The 24289-nt window shown below is 36.6% G+C and overlaps 4 protein-coding genes and 1 long non-coding RNA gene across 6 annotated transcripts in view; 3 read left to right on the top strand and 2 right to left on the bottom strand.

Annotated features, from left to right (window-relative positions):
* Positions 1–22395, top strand: part of LOC105385236 (Bardet-Biedl syndrome 7 protein homolog) — a 30646-nt gene extending 8251 nt beyond the window's left edge. Inside the window, exons 6-15 of the mRNA XM_048625205.1 lie at positions 19480–19660; positions 19820–20001; positions 20178–20295; positions 20399–20539; positions 20647–20888; positions 21253–21411; positions 21523–21632; positions 21732–21834; positions 21938–22056; positions 22149–22395. Coding sequence (XP_048481162.1) covers positions 19480–19660; positions 19820–20001; positions 20178–20295; positions 20399–20539; positions 20647–20888; positions 21253–21411; positions 21523–21632; positions 21732–21834; positions 21938–22056; positions 22149–22321 — 1528 coding nt within the window. The 3' untranslated portion in view covers positions 22322–22395. The remainder of the gene's footprint in view (positions 1–19479; positions 19661–19819; positions 20002–20177; positions 20296–20398; positions 20540–20646; positions 20889–21252; positions 21412–21522; positions 21633–21731; positions 21835–21937; positions 22057–22148) is intronic.
* On the top strand, positions 9063–10026 carry LOC125489391. The gene is made up of 2 exons (XR_007266945.1): positions 9063–9621; positions 9717–10026. It is a non-coding gene; the product is annotated as an uncharacterized LOC125489391 (long non-coding RNA).
* LOC105385235 (ferritin, heavy subunit) lies at positions 22357–23344 on the bottom strand. The gene is made up of 2 exons (XM_011555583.3): positions 22831–23344; positions 22357–22589 (listed from the first exon to the last, which is right to left on the bottom strand). Exons 1-2 carry the CDS (start codon positions 23281–23283, stop codon positions 22374–22376), a joined length of 669 nt encoding a protein of 222 aa, XP_011553885.3. The 5' UTR covers positions 23284–23344; the 3' UTR covers positions 22357–22373.
* A 76-nt stretch (positions 23345–23420) lies between these two features.
* LOC105385234 (probable 28S ribosomal protein S6, mitochondrial) lies at positions 23421–24037 on the bottom strand. The gene has a single exon (XM_048625207.1). It carries the CDS (start codon positions 23946–23948, stop codon positions 23496–23498), a length of 453 nt encoding a protein of 150 aa, XP_048481164.1. The 5' UTR covers positions 23949–24037; the 3' UTR covers positions 23421–23495.
* An 89-nt stretch (positions 24038–24126) lies between these two features.
* Positions 24127–24289, top strand: part of LOC105385265 (THO complex subunit 2) — a 43354-nt gene continuing 43191 nt past the window's right edge. For both annotated transcript variants that reach the window (XM_048625201.1, XM_048625200.1), the window contains exon 1: positions 24127–24286. In XM_048625201.1, coding sequence (XP_048481158.1) covers positions 24216–24286 — 71 coding nt within the window. In that variant the 5' untranslated portion in view covers positions 24127–24215. The remainder of the gene's footprint in view (positions 24287–24289) is intronic.

Below are 24289 nucleotides of genomic sequence, written 5' to 3'. Positions count from 1 at the left end.
TAGATGTTACATAGTTAATGCTATTCTTGATAAATGAAGCACAAATTCTACAATTTTATAATGAAATGAAACTTGTAAAGGAGCAAGTCACAGTAAGCTAACTGTACGAGGCGAGTAGACAAGAGACGCCCGCGCTGGCGCCACCGGCCGTTTCTTTGTTATGTTACATTGTTGCGGTGTAAATAATTTGCAAAGAAATTTGTTTTTTATTGCCTATTGAATATGGTTAAGTTTAATGAAGGATTTCCCAGAAAATATTTTTGATTTGATGATAAGTAGTACAGACTCAGGTGATGCTCTTGCTTGTACCTACACGACCTACCCATTGAAATTTAGAATAACCAGTTGAAAAGCTATGAGCTAAAGAATATACCTATACCACATGTTCAAAAGGAACAGTTTGCCTATTACCAAACATTTTATAGTTCTCATCGGATTGATAATTCGAAAATATTAGAATTAGATATCGTGAAAGTTGGTAGAACTTGTACTGAGTATATCAGTAGTCTGAGGTCGAATATAGTACCGAATATGAATAGTGAAGTTGTCAGCTAACGAAGATTATACCCATGTATATTCTCTGAAGTTATACTTTATAATATTAAGCTTCAAGTTATTTAGAAGTTAAATATATGTCTTACTTTAGTTCAATGTGAACTTTAAAATGTTTAGATTTCAGTAAGCGTTAAACTTTAGTTACAAGTGAATGGCCTTAACCAAGGAGCGACTCAGAAAAGGATCAGAAATTAAAGTACTTAGTTTATAAATCAAAGAACGTTTTTGGTTATTAATTCCCAAGCAGGGTGGCCAATATCGGAGAATGAATCTCCTCTTAAAAAATAATATGATTCACATTGTGCCCAATACTGTTAAGAATGTTTGAATTGTCATTGTATTGAAACTCGTACTCTTACTGAGTATACTTACTTATACTTACAATGTCAAATTTCAGATAAATTCTTGCGATTTTCTTCTCAAGCAGACCAGACGTAACATAAGTCTGTATAGTTGCTTAAGTACTGTACCTTCAACCTAAAGTTTCTGAAGGTAAAGGAAAACAAACTGTAAAATTGATATACTCAGTTGAAATTAGATATATGTATGTATACTGGGTTAACTAAGACTATTCTTTTTCTTTGCATATAAGTATCAAGTTGGGACGCACAATGAAAGAAGGTTTATAGTAATCATAGAATTTAAAGGATCACGAGTGATCTCATAAGTTTTAGTCAATGAGTCCGAGAGGAAAATAAGTAGTTTCAGTTTCATCAAGGTTGAAACAGTTGTACTTATGTGGGATGAAGTTGATTAGTGTCGTTATAGCTGTTAGAATTATAACATAAGTATAACACAAAACTTGCATGGTTGCATGTTATGACCTATCAGTAACAGTAAGTTGACTATTCAGAGAGACCAAGTTAAGTCAGTCAATCAGAACGTTGCATTGTGGTATGTGGTATTCACCATATTTTTAAAATGAGTTATTTAGCTAATATTCAAATCTGCCTTAAAATTGGCCAATTTTATGAAAGTTCTACTATGATTAATGTTATAACATTCTAGTAATAGCACGTAAAATAGCCCAGTTGCAGCAAAAGCATTGCTATTAAGAAATAAGAATTCAGATCTAGTTAAGAAGTCAATCTAGACTACTCATTGACAATGTGGAATACCTACAAAGTAACTATCATAATCTTAGTGATACATATCATGTTGGTACAGTAGATCGATTATTAATTTAGAGTTTTACTTTACGAAACGTGATCTTAAATCCATGGTTATAACAGTACTGATATAGAGGAACGTTAGATATAAGACATAGACCACCACAGACTTAAATCAGTCATCAAAGATGAAATTCAGATCCATGTTATTTTGAATCCAAAATGGTTGTCAGAACAAGTTTGCCATAGGTAAATAGCATAGAACAGCGCGGACTCGGGTGAAGTCGGGTGTACCCTCGGGAAGCGTCATAGCGATCATTCTTGATACAAAAAAGTCTGCCAATTTTTGCGGGAGGAAATTTTACCGTTTACCATAATTATGTCTCATGGGACCTATCATTATGAGTTTTCATTCGCAGCAATAAGGGTTACGTGAAGTTGTAACGTTTCGCCCTACCTCCTGCCTACTTAACTCCTAGCTAATGGATTTACTAAGAAGATATTTGAAACTACAACAAAACTTACTTGAGTGAAATAAAAGTGAAACAAATACTGCTTTGAATTGGCCATGAAACATCCAGGGAAACCCTACGTTGTGTTGTAACCCAATAAACGAAAGATAGTGAATTAAATAAAACTATGACCTAGAACTGATTACATACTTCCTACCTGCCTATAATTATTGACCTATATACTACAACTTTGATGTATAACTTTTATTTGTACGATAAATACATATTTACAGGTAAGTACATAAAGATAATAATATAGATAATAATGTTTTTTGGTGTTGGTTAATAAGGGAAGCCCCTCCATACGCTTTGTAGGCCTTGATCACTACACCCGATTGAATCAATATATAAGACTCTAAAATAGATAAATAATAGCAAATATTCAATCGGAGCCCTCGTGGAACACAACCATTGACTTGGACATTCCTCCGACCAACTTATTAATCACTTCCCTTGCTCCTAACCTTATATATTTACATGTTTTATATTTATTTCATGTAAATAAATCAACATGAATACATGTTGTCAAAGCTAAAGGGGACAATTTTATTTATAATCATAAATTAACTGAAACTAGAATAGTTCAATAATTTACAGTATAGTAACTTTATTAAATCATGAATTTCATAATAGATAAGTAAGTATTTGAAAATATAATAATATGACTCTAATTTTAGTTATAGCCAAGTGGGAAGTGATTTAGGTATTATTTTAAAAGATTAAATATATAATATGAAATAGTGAATATTCTTTGATCTTATTGGAATATAGGATAATTGTTATGAAATAGTGAATATTATATAATCTTATTCAAATATATTATAAATAGTTGTAATAAATATATCCTAGCTAACTTTATTCCTACTATATCCGTGCTATCTTATTTACATTAGAATTTATTGATTTAACAAGGAAACAAACACTTCTATGGGTAAGAATTTACATAACTTTCTGAAAATATGCAAATTGGACAGGAATCTGATCTACCTTCCAGCCATTTGTATTTATTGAGCAATGTAGGACCAGAAATGATTTAGTTTAAGTATCTAGAACCCTTATTTGTGATATCTTGACACTTATTAGAGTAAATTTCTCCGTCAATCAATTCTTTCCCTGCGCTGTTACTTGTTTTTAAACTCAAAGTCAAATAATCTTCTCTGCCATATAGATACTACAATAAATCATCTTTGAAAAGCTTATCTGAGTATGTATCTACTTTATTCTTTGAATAATTACTATAGCATAGATTCTAAAAATCAATAATTTGAACAAAGAACCATAGAACAAATTTGAAGGTAGGTGTATATTTTTTATTTGATAAGAATTTATTATTTTTGAAGTGAGATCTATTGTCAGGTTTTAGTTATTTGATAATCATCATCATCATCACCAGCCCGCTTCTGCCTATTTGTATCTATCCAGAAGTCCCTATTCTAAACTAAAATAAGTTGAACCAAAGCTAGGGAATGTGTAATGTGTAGGTTTTTCTCTAGCTAGCTAAATACTGAATGAGCGAGGTAGAAGACCTTTAGTATACCTATCTAATCCCTATACCAGTGTGATGGAAATTGCAGCCGTGGGTTAGCGTCCTTCAAGAAATAAAGTGTATAACTTCTCAATCATATACGAGAGACAAAAAGTAAGTAGAAAGGTGACTTAGCTTCGCACACGGTGTTCCGCCTCGGCTCCACGCGCCTGGTCCTCAAGCTCCCACGGCACCGATCACTCCCTCCATCTGACCGTCTGCTCACCACGGCTGCTCACACAAAAGTGAAAAAGTGCCCACGCGCTGCTCGCTTACGTGGATATTATCCTCTACCCTCAACTCGCCGATATCAATATTAAGGCTCACCTACACTCAGAATAATTATCTTGATTATTCTGTGAATCGAAATCGGTACAACAAAGCTTGGCACGAAGTTAGCCTACTTTTCAAAAAGTCCCACGGGAAAACCCTTCCAAAGCGCAACAAATCCCACGGAACATCCAGTCGTAGTTTAAATTCATTATTTGCGATATCGTTAATGTTTCGGCATCGATGGAACATTACATTCAACCCCTTATATTTTTGTAGTATCGCAAGTATATTATAATTGAGATATGGAAAAAATATACACAATAATATACACCACCCTTTATTTTCGCAAATATCAAATTCATTGAATTTAAACGATGAAAAATTTGTAAAAGGAAATTCCGATCATCACCTCAATATGTCTGTGTGTATGAGTGTAAAATGACTCAGATGATTAGCCAACAAGATCCCCAGAAATTATCAAAAATCATCGACCATCCCTATTATTATTTATTATTTACATAACTATTGATCGAATACTTAGTAGATTATTCATGCTCCAATAAACCGGGAACAAGGGGATACCCTGTCGATCAGAAGGATCCAATGCTAAATGAGAAACCACAGAACCTTAAATTTATTTTTAAGAATTTTGTAGCATCTTTAACACGCCCTCTTAGAGCACGAACTCTCCCACGCCCTATGTTTTCGACGATGCATCATCAATAGAAATTAATAAAGTTCAAGTCTCATTCTAACAATCCCCAGGAACAATGTCCACCAATCTCCGAGCTTGATGTAGAGTGTAGAATTATTACTAATCATTTTACCAAAACTAGAAAGAGAATTATTATTGTGAACCATTATTGCATTCATGTTTACAACTGATTCACAACTTTTCAGTCCCCCTCCAATTCAGCAAAATGACAAAATTTGTGTTGAAAATATATATTTTTTTTCTTTAAGTAAGTAAGTACATGTTGAGTATAGAATATTATGAAGATACTGTACATACAACAGTATAATTTGACTATGCTGTCCTAACCTAACACCAAAATCTTCATAAATATTCTCTTTTGTATAGTGTTGTGTGATTAAGGTGAAATCGGAATCTTTCCTTCAGTGCAGAAGAACAGCCATGATATTTTACTAAAGCCACTTTCACTTTACTATATGATTATAGGTATAATTTTTTTTCAATACATAGGTAGGTTCTTAGATATTCAATTCACCACAACTCTCATCCTCTTTCTCTGATTCACGCCACTCTAATAAACATCAAGGCCTTCTTCCTCCCCACTGATTAATCAATAAAATATCATGTATCTAATTATTAATTTTCTTTTCTATCACTTACCTACCTAAATTGAAAAGAAAATACATCTAGTTTATTTACACTTCGATCAGAATGTGTTTTTGGTGTAAAGTGTATTTGTTTTCCGTCATGATCAACTTTTGTTATGTAGATATTTTTCTAAGCAAATTGTTTCAAAGTAATTGTTTTTTTTTTTTTTTGTGTAAAGTGTAGTGTGTCGTGTGGAGTCTGTAAAAGGTACTTTGTAAAAACATCTATAGCCTGTATAGACGTCTCATGTGTTAATGCGTGCATAGCTAACTTCAATAATAAATCGACTAAAGCGTTTGTACCACGTTTGTGCCCGAGTAGAACCGCCTTTCTTCGCCAATTTACTACAAAAGCAAGACTAAGAGTGTATGGTGTGTAAATTACTTGAACCAATTTGCACACTACTAACTGACGGTCCGATATTATACCCATATTGCAGGCTCTGCCTAATATAGGGTCGGATGGCCGTGTGTGAGATGTCTTCACATATTATTAAGTTAGTAGTTTTAAAATGAAGTTAACTATTTTTTTTATAAAAATCTTTTTTTTTTCCTTTTAAGATTTTACTCAGTATTATTATTTTTAAATTTTTATTAAAATACTTATTACATAAGTAGCAATAATTCTTGTATCTACATTAGTTGATCATTTGGAAAATATTTGTGAAATAAAGGTAACTTTTGGAATAATTTCTTTTTTAGCTAAATAAGTACCTTTATAATAGGTAACTACTCAATCAAGTTTTACAGAAACAATATACCAAAGTTTCCCTTATAAATGTGTGTGTGTGTGTCTGAACGAAGTATCAATAAACCCTTCATTTCCCAGTTGTATTTGTCATGATTATAAATCGCACTCAATATTAAATAAGTAAAACTTCATTCTTCAACATCCTTTAATCAACTATGTAAGACCTGGCCAGGTACCTTTAACATTCTTATCATTCAGACTTTAAAATGACGTTTAAAGTAGTTTTCTTCCTTCCACATTCTTTGCCCTTTCAATTTTTCGAAACATTATAATCACGACATAATCCCCGGGAAATGGCTATGTAAATACCCTACCCTTTTGTTTTCTCTGTAAAAGAAAATTATATCAGATCAATTTTACCAAAATTTAAAGTTCCTACTCTCATGTAACAGACAAATCCACCCCAATATTCCATCGATACCAAAACATTAAAATACCGCCATCTAGTTTTGTAAAATAAAATAAAATAAAACCATTTTCTACCCTCAGTAACTACCTAAGTCGAAAATAATGTTACTAGGTAACTAAAAATATTTCTGAGAAATTACAACTCTCCCTCACAACCCCTATTTAAAAAAACACGGTCTCATCCTTTATTCTTTCCTATTTTAGGCTGTTTGTGTAAATGTGCCTTACCTGTCTAACTGTCAAATTTATTAAAAAACTAAACTGTCAATGTCAACCTGACATAACCTTACTGGTTTTTTTTTTCGGCACTAAACAAAACAAAAGCATGCGTCGTTGTGTTCAACAACATCGATTGCACGAAGAAATCTAAAGTTTACCCGATTAAACTTACGAAACTCTAAAATAATGAGTGAATCTTACAGGTAAGTGTAATTATTCTTTCAAATACCCTGTATGCATGCTACTAAACTAAGTCCTCATGCCCAAATTATCGTGATTCAAAATAAACAACCTCTGAATTGTTAGTTATTTATACATACAATAGCTCTGTTTTACGGATCTTGTGTTTATAATAGACCTATTGTTATAAAAATCTAACTCAATTAAATATCTCCCATACAGTTTTTAATTGATACTGACAAGACTAACCAACATATTTTAACTTATTGTCAACCCCTCACCTTTTAAATAAGTACCTATCCTAATCATTTGGTCTCCAACTCCTATATTTACATAATTTTATTTGAATTATACCTATATCATTATTTGTTTTATTTCAGGACCAAACATAACAATGCAAACCCAACTACACTCTTTGTTGAACTAAAACCCATGATAAACCACTGATCAAACCATCCACTGTGACAAAACATTCACAATCTCTCACTACTTATATACCAAAGTTACTATTCTACAATAAGTAAGTACCTATTTCTTTTCTACATATGTTGTAATCCAATTTTAATTATACTACCCTGTACTTAGATTTTGTTAGATTGCTATGAAAATCATACCCCTGTAGATCCAATATTGATTACCATTCATAAAACCATTCCCTAAATGTATTATCCTATTAGTCTACTTAAGTTATATTGAACTAAATAGTCATTTCCTGAATTTTTATAATTATGTAAATCATCTCAATACTTAGCTTTTCTAATTAAATTCTATTCTTCTTTTCAGGATATGACATACTTTTTGAATGCTGATGATGATGGATGATGTTCTTTGTTTGACAACCAAACTCTGAGATTATATACTATGAAGTAAACATCCTGACTCAGATGAAGAAGTGAATTGCAACCGCGCTCAAAATAGGAACAACTAAACTACCCACATAGTTCTTAACTTACAAACAATATATTGATACTAAATGAGGTCCTAGCCTACTTCACCTGGTCTAACACTTAATCAACAACAGTAACTTGCTACACATTAATTGTTTTCTAAATTTATTGTTATGTCGGACCGCTACCTTTTCATCGCAAATTTTTTTTCAAATGAGATTATTGTTAAATTTTCTTTTCTTTATTGACTGTAACTCATACTTGTATTTGTTTAGGGAAATGTCTGATCTGCTACTAATTGGCTCTCTGGAATCTGATAATTAGACATTTGGGCCTTTTCGGTTACTCTAAGTTAGTTGATCAATGTTGTATAATATAACTACTTTTTCAAACATTCAAGTATAATAATTTAAGAGCCTAGTTTTTAAGTACCTAGTCGATGACAAGCAAAGATCCGATCCAGAAGCACAATCAACCACATCAACAAACCAAAGAACCCGCACAACAAAACTCATACAACCAATACCAAACTGAACCAACCCAGCCAAAAGGATAATTAATAATTATAGACTAGTTGCTATAAGTACCGATTCCCCCGCAACCAGGCCAGTCCAGCCCGGAACCAACCATACAAGCTCCGCCACGCAAACTCCTCGATCCACCGATGCAGCCGACCGCACCTCCAGACCGAAATCCCCACCCCTCATCTACCTAGGCCAGAATTTCTTTATCTATTCTAATCATTTCAGGTTGTTCATAAGGACTAAAATGCGCCGTCTTTTCGCTACATTTGTTTCTTTTTATAAATTTTTATTTTAATAAATTTACTGCTTTTACCTAAAATAAGACCATATCATTATTTTACCTACAACCCCTATTCACTTATAATTCCCTAATCAGCTACATAATCAGAGGAACCGTTCATAGTGATTCAGACCAACACTAATATGCCCTACCTACAGATAAATCAGTCTCTATACAACTATGTTTTATGTTATTCTCTTTAATACCTTTACCTACCAATTAAATTTTATAAATAATGTCCTGAACTAGAATCCATTATATATCCAACCCCTGATAATGATGACGATTATTTCCTCTTACTCAACGAGGAGCATAGCCACATACATATACAATTCCTGATGATGATGATTATTATTTCCTTTAACTCCACGAAGAGCATAGCTTAGCCTTATACAACCCCTAATCTTTTGTAATTCATTAATGAGCTACATAACATTACTACAACCCCTACTTATTAAGTAAATTTTAATAAATGGATTAAGTTTTTCCAAATCCTCATCCTAACTTTATCAACTACCTACCTATCTTCACAAATGCTTCCTTATTACGTTCCGTTCCAATACAAAACCTAGTCTCTTGCGCTTCCTATTAAATTTCTTTCGTTTATAAGTTCGATCACTCCACGGCAACAAATTGTGATTATATCAAGGATATAATCACTTTCCTACCCCTAGTATGTAACAAATCATTACGAACAAAACGCAAGCGACTTATTATAACGTAAACATATTGAGAGTACTAGTAAGGTGATAAATTATAACTTGCAGTGATTTTATCATGAACGTAATTTAATGCTGCACTGCATAATATTATACTAGTCTGTGACGCAATAAAAGTTACTCTGTTAAAAAAATAACCTTTTGTCTTTTATTGTTTGTGGTGCAATGCTGTATAAAGTTTTTCCAACAAAAAAAAACAAACTTTTGGAACTTTCTTCTAGCCATAACATAACATTAATTAAAAGAAATGCCTTTATGTGAAAACCGCCATATGAGTAAATATTTACTTACTAATCGCAAAGGCAAACAACAAAACTTAATGTTTTTTCGAGACAAACGTAAGTTACCTATATACTATGCAAAAGAGTGTTCAATATTGTGGTTTATTTGTAAATAAGTACTATCTTAATCAAATTGACTTGTAAAATTTCAGATAAAAGAACAGAAAACTAGCTGCCTGACATCTAACATGAAGAGATGAAGCAAAATCTAATATCCTGGTCTTTTGGTACCAAATTGTAACGTTTCGCCCTACCTCCTGCCTACTTAACTCCTAGCTAATGGATTTACTAAGAAGATATTTGAAACTACAACAAAACTTACTTGAGTGAAATAAAAGTGAAACAAATACTGCTTTGAATTGGCCATGAAACATCCAGGGAAACCCTACGTTGTGTTGTAACCCAATAAACGAAAGATAGTGAATTAAATAAAACTATGACCTAGAACTGATTACATACTTCCTACCTGCCTATAATTATTGACCTATATACTACAACTTTGATGTATAACTTTTATTTGTACGATAAATACATATTTACAGGTAAGTACATAAAGATAATAATATAGATAATAATGTTTTTTGGTGTTGGTTAATAAGGGAAGCCCCTCCATACGCTTTGTAGGCCTTGATCACTACACCCGATTGAATCAATATATAAGACTCTAAAATAGATAAATAATAGCAAATATTCAATCGGAGCCCTCGTGGAACACAACCATTGACTTGGACATTCCTCCGACCAACTTATTAATCACTTCCCTTGCTCCTAACCTTATATATTTACATGTTTTATATTTATTTCATGTAAATAAATCAACATGAATACATGTTGTCAAAGCTAAAGGGGACAATTTTATTTATAATCATAAATTAACTGAAACTAGAATAGTTCAATAATTTACAGTATAGTAACTTTATTAAATCATGAATTTCATAATAGATAAGTAAGTATTTGAAAATATAATAATATGACTCTAATTTTAGTTATAGCCAAGTGGGAAGTGATTTAGGTATTATTTTAAAAGATTAAATATATAATATGAAATAGTGAATATTCTTTGATCTTATTGGAATATAGGATAATTGTTATGAAATAGTGAATATTATATAATCTTATTCAAATATATTATAAATAGTTGTAATAAATATATCCTAGCTAACTTTATTCCTACTATATCCGTGCTATCTTATTTACATTAGAATTTATTGATTTAACAAGGAAACAAAGACTTCTATGGGTAAGAATTTACATAACTTTCTGAAAATATGCAAATTGGACAGGAATCTGATCTACCTTCCAGCCATTTGTATTTATTGAGCAATGTAGGACCAGAAATGATTTAGTTTAAGTATCTAGAACCCTTATTTGTGATATCTTGACACTTATTAGAGTAAATTTCTCCGTCAATCAATTCTTTCCCTGCGCTGTTACTTGTTTTTAAACTCAAAGTCAAATAATCTTCTCTGCCATATAGATACTACAATAAATCATCTTTGAAAAGCTTATCTGAGTATGTATCTACTTTATTCTTTGAATAATTACTATAGCATAGATTCTAAAAATCAATAATTTGAACAAAGAACCATAGAACAAATTTGAAGGTAGGTGTATATTTTTTATTTGATAAGAATTTATTATTTTTGAAGTGAGATCTATTGTCAGGTTTTAGTTATTTGATAATCATCATCATCATCACCAGCCCGCTTCTGCCTATTTGTATCTATCCAGAAGTCCCTATTCTAAACTAAAATAAGTTGAACCAAAGCTAGGGAATGTGTAATGTGTAGGTTTTTCTCTAGCTAGCTAAATACTGAATGAGCGAGGTAGAAGACCTTTAGTATACCTATCTAATCCCTATACCAGTGTGATGGAAATTGCAGCCGTGGGTTAGCGTCCTTCAAGAAATAAAGTGTATAACTTCTCAATCATATACGAGAGACAAAAAGTAAGTAGAAAGGTGACTTAGCTTCGCACACGGTGTTCCGCCTCGGCTCCACGCGCCTGGTCCTCAAGCTCCCACGGCACCGATCACTCCCTCCATCTGACCGTCTGCTCACCACGGCTGCTCACACAAAAGTGAAAAAGTGCCCACGCGCTGCTCGCTTACGTGGATATTATCCTCTACCCTCAACTCGCCGATATCAATATTAAGGCTCACCTACACTCAGAATAATTATCTTGATTATTCTGTGAATCGAAATCGGTACAACAAAGCTTGGCACGAAGTTAGCCTACTTTTCAAAAAGTCCCACGGGAAAACCCTTCCAAAGCGCAACAAATCCCACGGAACATCCAGTCGTAGTTTAAATTCATTATTTGCGATATCGTTAATGTTTCGGCATCGATGGAACATTACATTGTGACATTTAATAATGAACACAGTGTCTTCATTTTTCTTGCCAATGGATGTAACAATTATCGATAAGTGTTATCGATGAATTCGAGAACATGGGTTAGAAATACTAATTTCAAATTAATTAGGTATAGTTAAGTTTAATTAGGAATGATTAATAAACGAAGTCACCCGCTTTTCGCTGTACATTTATACTCACGTGATAGGTCGCGAGCCGTATCGACTTTTTTGAATGAGTACAATGCACTGAAGTTGTCGAGTAAGTGGGCAACCCGACGGTCAGATGCTTTCAAGCCGCCCCTTGGGGCGGCCTCTGACTAGGCTTAACGACTGCTGCCGAAGCAGCAACCGGGACCCACGGCTTAACGTCCCGTCCGAAGCACGGAAGCGTCCAGAAAAGATCGTTCAACACATGTAGGTACATGTGTTGCACATGATGTTGGCTGTGTTTTAGTGTGAATAAATGAAAAGAATATTTGAGGCCCAATTGGAATGTAACTGAAATATGATGTAATTATAAGATAAGATAAGAAGACCTTAGTGCAAGTATGCAGATTGGGGCATACAATACCGGATAAATTTTCAAGAGTTCCGGTATTACAACTCAATACCGGGATTCCGGTATTGGTGCCGGTATTAGACTTAATTGTAATAAATGGCATATATTGTGTTTAAAGGTCGTGTAGGACCAAATTAAACAAGAAAAGGCAATAAAATTTAGTTTTACTTACAACAATTGAGTATTAGAGTTTATATTTTAGAATATATATTTTTTAACATTGATTTTTGTTTACGCATGGACAACAGTAGATTTCCAACGTCCGAAAACTGCATTAAACGGTTGGAAACAAGTGGGCTTTCATGGTATGTAGGAACACAAGACTAACTATATCCTAATCGCTTTATTTATAGCCTAAAAGGGTCCGATCCCGGTATTGCGGTGTTGCATGCCCTAATGCAGATAGACAGATATGCAAATGGTAACCTGAGTGCATTTTATAGTGAATGGGTACTACTATACTTGTTCATTGAGTCAGAGTCAGAGTCAGAGTCACAGTCACAGTCAGAGTCAGTGGCAAAGTCAGTGCCCGTTGTAATTGGAAAGGTTGAGCTAATTTATAAGTAACTAGCTGTTCCCGCGAGCTTCGCTTCGCCTTAAAAAGTTTTCCCGTGGAAATTCCGGGATAAAAAGTAGCCTATGTTCTTTCCCAGGGTCTATACCATATGTATACCAAATTTCATTCAAATCCGTTCAGTAGTTTTGGCGTGAAAGAGTAACAGACAGACAGACAGACAGAAAGACAGACAGACACAGTTACTTTCGCATTTATAATATATATATAGCTGTTCCCGCGCGCTTCGCTTAGCCTATAAAAAGTTTTCCCGTGGGAATTCCGGGATAAAAAGTAGCCTATGTTCTTTCCCAGGGTCTAGACCGTATGTATACCAAATTTCATTCAAATCCGTTCAGTAGTTTTGGCGTGAAAGAGTAACAGACAGACAGACAGACAGACAGACAGACAGACAGACAGACACAGTTACTTTCGCATTTATAATATTAGTTAGGATGAACCTACCCATACATCTGAACTTTCATAGAACGTTGAACAGAACTATAGACAGAACATAGAATTGCATATCAGTATCAGTACCAGTAACAGCATCAGTATCGGTGTATCACTAACCGTGTCATCAAACTCTGTATAATAACCAAGTCCAGTGTCAGACCAAGAGAGAGTTAGCCTCAGTTTAGGAATACTAAAGTATCTTATTCATGATCAGGACTTCTCTTGACTTTTATGTGGGTTTACTATCACATAATATTCCCAGCAACTTAGGCCTATTACAAATACTTGTTGCAATGAATGTTTCCAAACTTATATCATAATCTGTTAATGATAAAGAGACAGATTATTTAATGGTTTTCTAATATGAAGGGATGAAAAGACAGAATAGCACTCCTAAAGTTCAGGCATACAATAAGAGTCTGATGACTACTAAGCTAATATTTTATGGCAGTAGACAGACATAAGTATACCTGCTTTCACTAGGTATTTCAGTAACAAAATGGATTTGTTGTTTTGCTAGCATTTATTATCATTAATAACTAGCACTGTTTTATACGAATAGTCGTATGGATAACAAACTTGCCATAGGGCAACGACGTAATAAGTCGAATACCAAATCACAATTTTTAACTTTGAACTGCTGTTAACTTCCTATATTTGCCCTTGAACCATGTATGTGTTGGTTCAACATTTTAACTGTCAAAGGCAATATGAAAGCATAACAATAATGATGGAGGTTACAGAATGTAAAATATTACAATACACAGAAATTTACTCTAATGCTTGTTATAATAAAAGCTAAGGCTTAGAGATGTTCAAATTAAAAGTTTTTCTGTGCCGGGGAGGGTCTTCGAACGTAGTTCAAGATAATAGCTTGTAGTAGCTAACACTCCACTTATACCAAAACATAAATACATATAGAATAATAAAATTGAGTTAGAGTATGGTTATAGAGGAAGAGATTAATATAGTTGTTGTAGATTGAACATTCATTTGGGATACTAATATTATATACTTAGAAGCAAACTAGCAAACAATAAATACAATATAATATAGATAAATGATAAGAATATGACATGATTATATTGTTTAGTGTGAAGCGTTAATTTAGCTATATGGGAGACGTATCGACACCGAATACATTATTGTGTGTTGAAATAGATCTATTCTATTCTGATCAGAGAGGGTGCGAAGTTTCTGTGCGTGGCTCTCTCGAGTGGAGCCTTTGTGCATTACCCCTTGGTTTCGGCTAGGACAGCCACAGCTCCCGAGTAAACTGTCACAATAGTTTGTTTGCTAATTCTTATTTGATTTAAGATTATCGTTGATTGAGTATTAAGATATAGTGTTCAAGTGTCTACATGCTGAAGTCAACAGGACCAATAGCTAAAAGCAGAAAATTACAGTACAGTCGTGTGTGTTATGTGACAGATATCAGTAATAAATGTAAATGCAAGAAGAGGTATAGGTAGTAAGAAAAGAAGAGGTGTAGTAAGAATAGAAGATAATAGAAAAATAGGATGAATTATTTGTAATAGAAGCCACATAGTAGAAGTATCAAATATAACTTGCAATAGAAAATTGCTTGAATTACTGAATAATGTTGTAACAGTATATGTTCGCGACAATCGATAGATAGAGTAGATAACTCGCGAAGGTTCTGGAACATTCTATCACTTTCCAGTAGTTTCGATAAAGTTCTAGAAGGATTAGTATGGATTCAATAGATCTACAATAGTCTGGAAGCTTCTAGAACAATGGTTAGGGAATGTTCCACAACGTCCGCGAACTTTCTAGATGCTAAGTTAGGTACTTATAGTTAGTAGATAAATATGGATTGTTCTACCTATTTAGTAATAATAATAATAAATAGTGTGACCTCGAGTATCTCTGGAACTTTCGGGAAGATCGCCCGCCGGCCTATATAAAGCGAGGTGTCCGGCGCACATTAAGTTCAGTTTATTAGTAACAGTCGAACAGTTCAGTTCTAATAGAAAGCTCGAATAGTGAACTTCTCCAGAGACACTCGAGGTGAATAGTGATAGTAATACTGGTGTTTTCTTTTAAGATTCGTACCATCCGGAATTCGTAATAGTTGTGAGTCGTGTCGAAGGGGCTCACATTTATGGTCCTTCGAGCCGGATAGTTATAGCCGAGCCGGCATTCGTGTTAGTTCGTGAAGTGACCTTACATATATGGTCCTTCGTGCATCCGGATTGGAAGAAAAGAAGATGCCTGTAACGAGGTCTCAGAAGTCGTACGCAGTAAAAAAGACTTCGGAAGAGTCATCTGCAGTCTCCATGGTGAAGTCTGCAGATGCAACGGAGTACGCATCGGCATCGGGTGCAACCACAGGAGGTACACCAGGTCCACAACCGCCGTCAGAGCCGACGACGGAGACGCTGTCCCCTCCATTGTTGCCACCCTGCCCTATAGTAGTCGCCGGTGTCACAACTGCCGTTGCCCCCACCACCGTTGTCACCACTGCATTAGAAGGAAGTGTCTACGAGTCTAGATCGTCGAAGAACGGAACTTCACATCCACCAAGTTCATCGCGCCACATTGATTCTCGTGCGCGGCGCAGAGAATTACAGGCCCGCTTGGAACTTCTTGAGCGACAAAAGGAGATGGCTAAAGCTAAAGCTCTGGTGGCCATAGCTGCAGCTAAAGCTAAAGCTGAGGAAGCTGAATTAGTAGCTAAATTGGCTGAAGACAGGGTCGCCGCACTAGAAGAAGAGATAAAACAAGCACGGGTTCGGAGAAGAACACTCGCACACGCACCGCAAGACGTCGCTACGTGCCAAGTCCCGCCTGAACCTGCAGGAAATGTCGTCGCCAGTGGAGTTACGCCTGCACCAGTAATAAAAGAATTCGTCGTCAGCCAAGTCTTACCTGAACCTGTGGTGGAATTCCTGCCCTGCCTTCTCCTGCCTGAACCTGCGGTAGAAGTCGCAGTTTGCCAGGTGCACTTACCACCTGAATTTGCGGAAGAAATCATCGCCAGTGAAAACCGGCGGGAGCCACAGCAGAGTCAACCGCTGCAGATTTATAAAGAGGCTCCTGTGGAAAGTGCGACAACAACGGAACAGGAAGAATTCAAAATCACGGAGTTTGAAGACGGTCCTGCTTGCAACTTCATCGTGTCAGCTACTGCTGAACCAGTCAGTGTCGAGAGTGAGGGTCCAACATCGCCGCCCCCAGCTGAAGTTGACGGAGCACTCACGCCATCCATAGACACGAACAAAGATCGTAGTCTAGAGAATCATAGGATGAGTGTGAGTGCCATAAAAATGGTTCATCTCCCTACAGAATTCGATAGTCCGACAGATAGTGGGATAGATCGGCATGCGCTGCCGTTTCTGGCGGACAAACTCAATGGTATACCGGCGGGAGAGACCGAACTGCTGCGGAAAGTAGTGTCCAACAGCAAGTGTGACTTGGCAGTTAGAAGACTGGATCTCATAGACAAGAGATTAACGGACAAGTATTGGGCACGATGGATGGAGAAGTATGTGCGAGATTCTCAGCAGCAAGGAGACGTCATGAATCCTGCGGGCGCCTACCATGGAGATGACCGAGGAGCTGCCCATCGACGAAGATGTCGCGACCTGGATAGTTCAGCTACAAGAGCTGCGGCGGGAGTAATGTTCGCGACAATCGATAGATAGAGTAGATAACTCGCGAAGGTTCTGGAACATTCTATCACTTTCCAGTAGTTTCGATAAAGTTCTAGAAGGATTAGTATGGATTCAATAGATCTACAATAGTCTGGAAGCTTCTAGAACAATGGTTAGGGAATGTTCCACAACGTCCGCGAACTTTCTAGATGCTAAGTTAGGTACTTATAGTTAGTAGATAAATATGGATTGTTCTACCTATTTAGTAATAATAATAATAAATAGTGTGACCTCGAGTATCTCTGGAACTTTCGGGAAGATCGCCCGCCGGCCTATATAAAGCGAGGTGTCCGGCGCACATTAAGTTCAGTTTATTAGTAACAGTCGAACAGTTCAGTTCTAATAGAAAGCTCGAATAGTGAACTTCTCCAGAGACACTCGAGGTGAATAGTGATAGTAATACTGGTGTTTTCTTTTAAGATTCGTACCATCCGGAATTCGTAATAGTTGTGAGTCGTATCGAAGGGGCTCACAGTATACTTATTAGTAAAAACAGTATAGTAATATCATAAATCATACTTATATACCTACTACTATAAACGGATTTACCGATACTACGTATAGTGTAAAATAGACATTATTTATTGACTTTATATTATTATTTCACTTTCTTATTGCCGGGAGTGTCGCGAAAGATCGCGAATCACATTTCGACTTCACTTAAATCGAGTAGAATTTTCAATAGTGTAGACGAGCCTAAAATTTATATCGGTAACTAGTGGGTAGAAGTGAATACGGGGCGACTCGACGGGTGTGGTGGAGCGCCACTTTTGTGTGAGCAGCCGCGGTGAGCAGACGGTCAGAGTGAGGGGGTGATCAGTACCGTGGGATCGTGAGGACCCGGCGCAGCGGAGCCGAGGCGACCAGGCACGTGGAGCCGAGGCGGGAGTGATGGCCCGGTTCAGACAATAGTTACAGCGAGTACAGCTAAGTGATCTTTCTACTTACTTTTTATCTCTCGTTTATGATTGATAAGTTATACACTTTATTCCTTGATGGACCAATTGTGTTTATAATGAGTAACGAAACTATGGAGATAATGTAACAAGTGGAAACCATTTTATACTTTATTTTCTTGGTGTTTGAATTGTGATTGCTATTGACATTGATTATGCTAATGTTGGTATGTCGTTAAGCATACGGATATACTGTGTGGTCAGGGAGGGCTATAAGGGGTGGTTGGAGGCCTTTCGTCGGTATCTACAGAACCGACATTTAATGTTTATAAATCATTAATAGTGACGAAACATGATATGAGAGAGTGATAGATGATGAAAGAATGATAAACGTATGCACGTGTGCATTGCGATGCAGGTACGCGTACTACGGCCTTTAGCGAAGACGCGAGGCATGAGCTAATGACAGTAATCGTATGCGAGTGTGCATTGCGGTGCAGGTACTCGTATTACGGCCCTTAGCGAAGACGCGGGGCATGAGTTGATGATAGTAAACGTGTGCGGGTGTGCATTGAGGTGCAGGTACTCGTATTACGGCCCTTAGCGAAGACGCGGGGCATGAGTTGATGATAGTAAACGTGTGCGGGTGTGCATTGAGGTGCAGGTACTCGTATTACGTCCCTTAGCGAAGACGCGGGGCATGAGTTGATGATAGTAAACGTGTGCGGGTGTGCATTGAGGTGCAGGTACTCGTATCACGTCCCTTAGCGAAGACGCGGGGCATGAGTTGATGATAGTAAACGTATACGCGTGTGCATCGTAGTGCAGGTACGTGTATTACGGCCTTCAGCCAAGAGGCGGGGCAAGTGAGGATGCTATTGACATATATTATGCAGTCTGAAGCTTTAGTGCAATGCAATGGCAATGAGAGTGGATGTATGTGATTGGCGTGTAATGTTTTAATATAGGCTGTGTTACCACAGTGCACCGATTTGATTCACCCGGTGAGAGTTGGCATATTCGTATTTATTTTAATTTCATTTCTTATAGTATGAACACAACGTTACCATATGAGACGGTCCGGCAGGGTACGATTTCCTGTGCCTATTCTACAAGAATCACAACCTCATATTACATCTCTTAAATATTACCTATGATTGAATAGTATCATGACAATTCGTGATCGCCATAATTATGGCGGTTCGCGACAGAAGGTACAAGTTTAGATAAGTAGGTGCTCGGTGGGTTTCTTTCAGCGAAAACAGTATCCTCTGTATTCTCATTATGTGCTCTACAAAATTGAGCCTCCATTCGTTTCATCTTTCGTGAATTAATACCTAATTACCTACTTGCTAAAGGTACCTATTTCTCTTTTGTTGTACCTACATAACTACTTATGATTAAATTTTGGTTTACAGATCCGTGTTAACCTGTAAAAGCTTGGTGGACAAAGGGAGTTTGGGTGCAGTAGTGTGTGTCGGATGGTTCACTATGAACAGCGCAATGCATTTGGTCGTCGGACGCCATGATGGCTCCATTCAACTTTATCTAATCGATATGGAAAATCTGTATGAGCTACCTCGACTCAAGTATACTTATGTAAGTAGCTTACCCTCTCTGAAGCTCACGAACCAACCACAAGATTATAAGGCGGCCGAACGTTTTGGCTCCATAGAATGCTATCAAAATCACAGTTAAGGTATACATACCTATGTACCTCTACATAAGGTTCAACTAATGGTCTACCCTTTCCTTCAGTTTTGTGGGGAGCCAATAACATCAGTGGCCGGTGGCTGTGTTGGCACGGAAGAGGGGGAACTGGTCGCCGCCACATTTTCAGGAAGGATCTTCGCGTTGAGGTCTAGTCGGTTAATAACTGGGGCGAACTCACTGTCTAATATTTCTCAAGATGCACTGGCGTCCAGGAGAAGTAAATTAGAGTGAGTATTTACCTGGTCTTGTTCTATGTACCTAGGCCCGTGTAAATTCTGAAAATGTTGCTCATAAACGCGACAGCCGTAAATGCTTTACGGGGAAAACAAGTCCAAAAATGGCCAGAAAATAGTTGAAGTAATTTAGTACATAGTAACTATTAATCTATATTTATGTGTTTCAGAATAGAAGTAGCTCGTCTGGAGAAGCAGGCTGCGAGTGAGCGGGACAAATATCAGAAGAGCACGAGATCTTCTTTGGCTGGTTTGTCTGCGCCACCTCTACTGGATTTACAATGTGAGGTAATGATTGAGCATAAATACAACTTATTTAGCCACTTGGAGTACCAAATACCGAGATGAGGACATGAAGGGGCCCTTAAATTCCATACGTTTCTGTTTCCAGCTGTCCGGAGCGAAGAACGATGGTTGGCAAGAAGCAAGGGTAACTTCTGCTGTCCCACTGGACATGCTGTTCCTCTATTGCCAGAGGAAACTCGACCTTCTGACTGACAGCGCTGCAGTACTCAGCATATGTCCATCACAGGTAGGTTACTATAGGTACCACAGCTTATAAAATATGTCACCATAATATAATGAATATAAGAGGCCATTATTGCATGCTGGGACTAATAACAAGTCTTGCTATTACAGGGTTCATCAGAAGACCTTCTAGCAACAGTGCGGTGTCAGGCCGGCACAAGACGTCTGTGGATCCGAATGCGTCTGGCTCAAGGGAGCAACTCCCAACCTCTGATAGGCCAGTCTACTAAACTGCTAGTGTATGCGCTGCCAGCCGGCGCTCCGCGGGTAGCTCGCTTGATCTCGCTGCAACTACCCGCGTTCCCTTATTACTCCCTTCACGATGATCCTGACACAGCTGACGATAGCGGCAGGTGATTATGAATACCTATACCTTGTAGGTAACTTATAAAATTGTTTTATAAGTTACTACAGGCAGGCATGAATAAAAAATAAAATAAAAAATAATACCTTGTAGGTACAAGTTCCTTTATACCTATGTAAAGGGTCAAAACAAAGGATATAATAGTAGGTGCCAAGTCCCTTTCTGCTTTTGCAAGCAATGAAATGATTGAACAAAGCAGATTTGGATGAGGAAGGCTAAGGGCATAGTGTTGCGGCGCTTCTTGGGAGAGGCCTATTTCAAACAGTGGATGATTACGGATCGATCGACGGACGATCATGATCTAAATTTGAGCAAAAACTGGATAGGGTACAGTAACCTTATGATATTTTTAGGTCATGGTGTGTACTACGCGTAACCGGAAGCTTCTCCGTAGCGGAAATGACGTCATGGCTGACGGAAGCGCTGCCCGGAGACTTGCCGCGCCCATCCACGAGCATGGCGTTTGCACGATCACATACTCTTATAAAAACCATACTAATATGCCGATATCAGTAAGTCGATAAACCGTTTTATAAGTATTTGTAGAATTGGCGAATAAGTAGTTATAATTTGTGCAAATGGCGGTACCTACTTTTAAAACTGAAGCTTTAATTTATTTTCAGGAGAGGATTGGCTACGTTCAAAAGCGATAATATTTCCACAATTTACCAGCTGAAAGACATCTTATCAAATTGTTCTGTCGTCAAAGGAATACGAGTAGATATCACTTGTGGTAAGATGAACAAAATACTTATTTACGGAATAGTTACCTATACCTATACATGGGGATCTATGCCTTTATTGTAATGGAGTTTTAACTTTCATCTTTCAGATGTCCCTGAAGACTGTTGTAAACAGTGCTTTGAATCAATAGAAGAAACTTTTAAAGTCGAATTCAAAAAGTATCAGGACATGAAACTGCTAGAAGCTATGAGGTGAAGCTTTTATTTATTGATGAGTATTTTGATTGTGTATAAGACTCAATAGTTATTCTATGTTCTAAATATCTTATTCCATCACTATTTTTGTACTTTCCAGTGCTTTAGATTTAGATGCCAATGCTGCAAATGAGGAGATCCCTATCCTGTGTGAAGATTATCTGAAAGTTTTGAGGGCCCCAGCTGATGATGTAGAGACAAGTTTTGAAGAGTTAGTTGGTAGGTTCAGCTTAATAGTAATAGATTACTAGGTAATAATACCTATAATTGTAAAGTTTACGGCAATTTCAACTCTATTTCTTAAATTACAGGTACTATTGTAAATTGGTTCAGAGATTACTACAAAATTAAACTACATGGAGCTGACAATAGCTATGAAATAGATCAACTGAAGAAGCATCTTAATGAGTGTAATTTAGAGGCTGCTAAAAAGATATTGAGTAACAAAACTATGACGCCAGTAGAGGCAGAGAATTTCTATTAAAATTGTTTGACTTACTAAAAATAAATAAATTAAACTCATTTACAAGAGGTAATTATTTTGGTATTTTAGGTGTATAGGGATGGGACTTGCATAGCTCCAGGTCATAGTGATAAATGGCATGTTCGTCCTTCAAGCGGGCCAGCCTTGTCACATGGTGGGCCATCTCGTTTATGGACTTGAATTGCTCTTTCAGGAACACAGAGGTCACAAAGTCCGCACACTCATAGTCATTAGCTGTTTCTGCTACTTTCACAACATCCTCTAGTAACTGTAAAGAAGAGTAATTCTACCAATAATATTGATAATCAGGGAATTACCTGCCCCATATATTTCTAGCCTACAGTAGTCTAGTTACTAGTGATGATAGGTTAAGTACAAAGGTTTTACTTTCTTTCCTGAATAAAATCACAGTTTATAGCTTTCCACCTATCACTGCAGTGGAAGTTGATCAACCTTTAAAGTAAATAGTTGTGAGATTCCACTATCATTTTTAAATACAGAAACCTTACCTCAGTCACAAGTTTCTCCATAGCCAGACCTTTCTCAAAAGCACTTAGCAGTGTGAGATTTTTGTTATCTGGGGGCTCTTTCACACAGGTTATAGCCGGGGTTCCTCCTCTCATTAGCTGGTAGTTGATAAAGTCCTGCATGTGACCGAGTTCCTCGTCGTACATGCTCATGAAGAAGCCGCCAGCTCCAGGTCGGGACATGGCCGGATGGAGGAATGTCACCGCCATGCTCAGGTAGTCCTGTGCTGCTTGCTGCTCAGCCTGGATCTGTCTGTTTATCACACTTTCTACTTCTGATGAGTAGTGGTGTTTGTAGTAACATTTGTTACACTTTATTATGTGAATAGGGTTGTTGATGTTGTTTAAATGAGAGGTTTTTAGTTTAAACATGTACTTTGAAATGAGGAAAGTGTATGGTTTTGGTAAAATAGTCAAGGAACAATGCAAGAGCATTGTTTAAAATTAAATTATAGAAAAATCACCATTACTAAATGTAAATAAATTATAAATGTCAGTTTCTTTGACATGTTGGCTTTGTTTTTTTGCTAGGCAATGGAAATTATGAATTTAGGAAAACGTGAAAAATCTGCTTTTAATTTAATACAACTACTTTATTTACACTATTATAATTACAAATCTAGATAGGTTTATGTGGTAGAAGTTGCTTATTTCTGGAAAGGATAATAATCCAAACCTGAATTGTAATTAAACTTGTATGTGAATTTGTTGACCTGAGTTTTGCCCTCTTCTATCATGTTCTGTACTTCCTTGCGGTAGGCGGGTGGCAGCAACTCTTTCTCCAGGGTACAGTTGGTATTAGTTTCTTCTGTCGCTTTGAACACTCTTTGTCTTATGATATCCACATCTCTACCATATTCTTCTTTAAGGTCAGCTACTACTCTTGTTGGAGTATCGATTTTAAACACGAAATAGTTCGCTTCCCGATGCACAACTCCATGGGCACTGGTTTTGTAAGGCATTGCCCGAAAACCCAAATTTTCAATGTTCCTGATAATCCCACCACGGCTAAATATGTGGTGTGAAACTCTTTTCAGCGTCGTTTTCAACTCTGCCTTTGGCATAGTACGCAACATTAATGCTAATTCGTAAGTCGGCATTATGTAGTTGTAATTTGCACTTTGAAAATAATCTCTTCTGAATTTTTAGGTTAGAACTAAAATAATAATGGTTTTGACAGGTAACAACAAACAAATGTCAATTTTACCATCTGTGAAAATGTAGTCCTCAAAACAAGAAAGGCGAAAGTGCCGGTTTTTTGACAGTTACATTACAGTTGCAAATGTTATCTGTGTGTGGTTAGACATGGCGGCAGCAAGCGCTTGCTTGTTGTAATATTTTTGTAATAACAATTAATTATAATTACAATGATGAGTTCCTATTCTAAGTTTGTTTCTGACTACTGTAAAGTTTGGGAGAAATCAGGGAAAGCTCAATTGTA

This window comes from Plutella xylostella, chromosome 13, assembly GCF_932276165.1.
Source record: "Plutella xylostella chromosome 13, ilPluXylo3.1, whole genome shotgun sequence".
NCBI lineage: Eukaryota > Metazoa > Arthropoda > Insecta > Lepidoptera > Plutellidae > Plutella > Plutella xylostella.
This window is presented reverse-complemented; position numbering and strand designations above follow the sequence as displayed.

What these genes read in the sequence shown, in the direction of transcription:
- LOC105385235 (XM_011555583.3), bottom strand. Translation starts at nt 23,283, where the DNA reads ATGCTCTTGCATTGTTCCTTGACTATTTTACCAAAACCATACACTTTC. An exon ending in TGGAGAAACTTGTGACTGAG is followed by an intron (nt 22,590 to 22,830) that starts GTAAGGTTTCTG and finishes TCTTCTTTACAG; the next exon opens with TTACTAGAGGATGTTGTGAA.
- LOC105385234 (XM_048625207.1), bottom strand. Translation starts at nt 23,948, where the DNA reads ATGCCGACTTACGAATTAGCATTAATGTTGCGTACTATGCCAAAGGCA.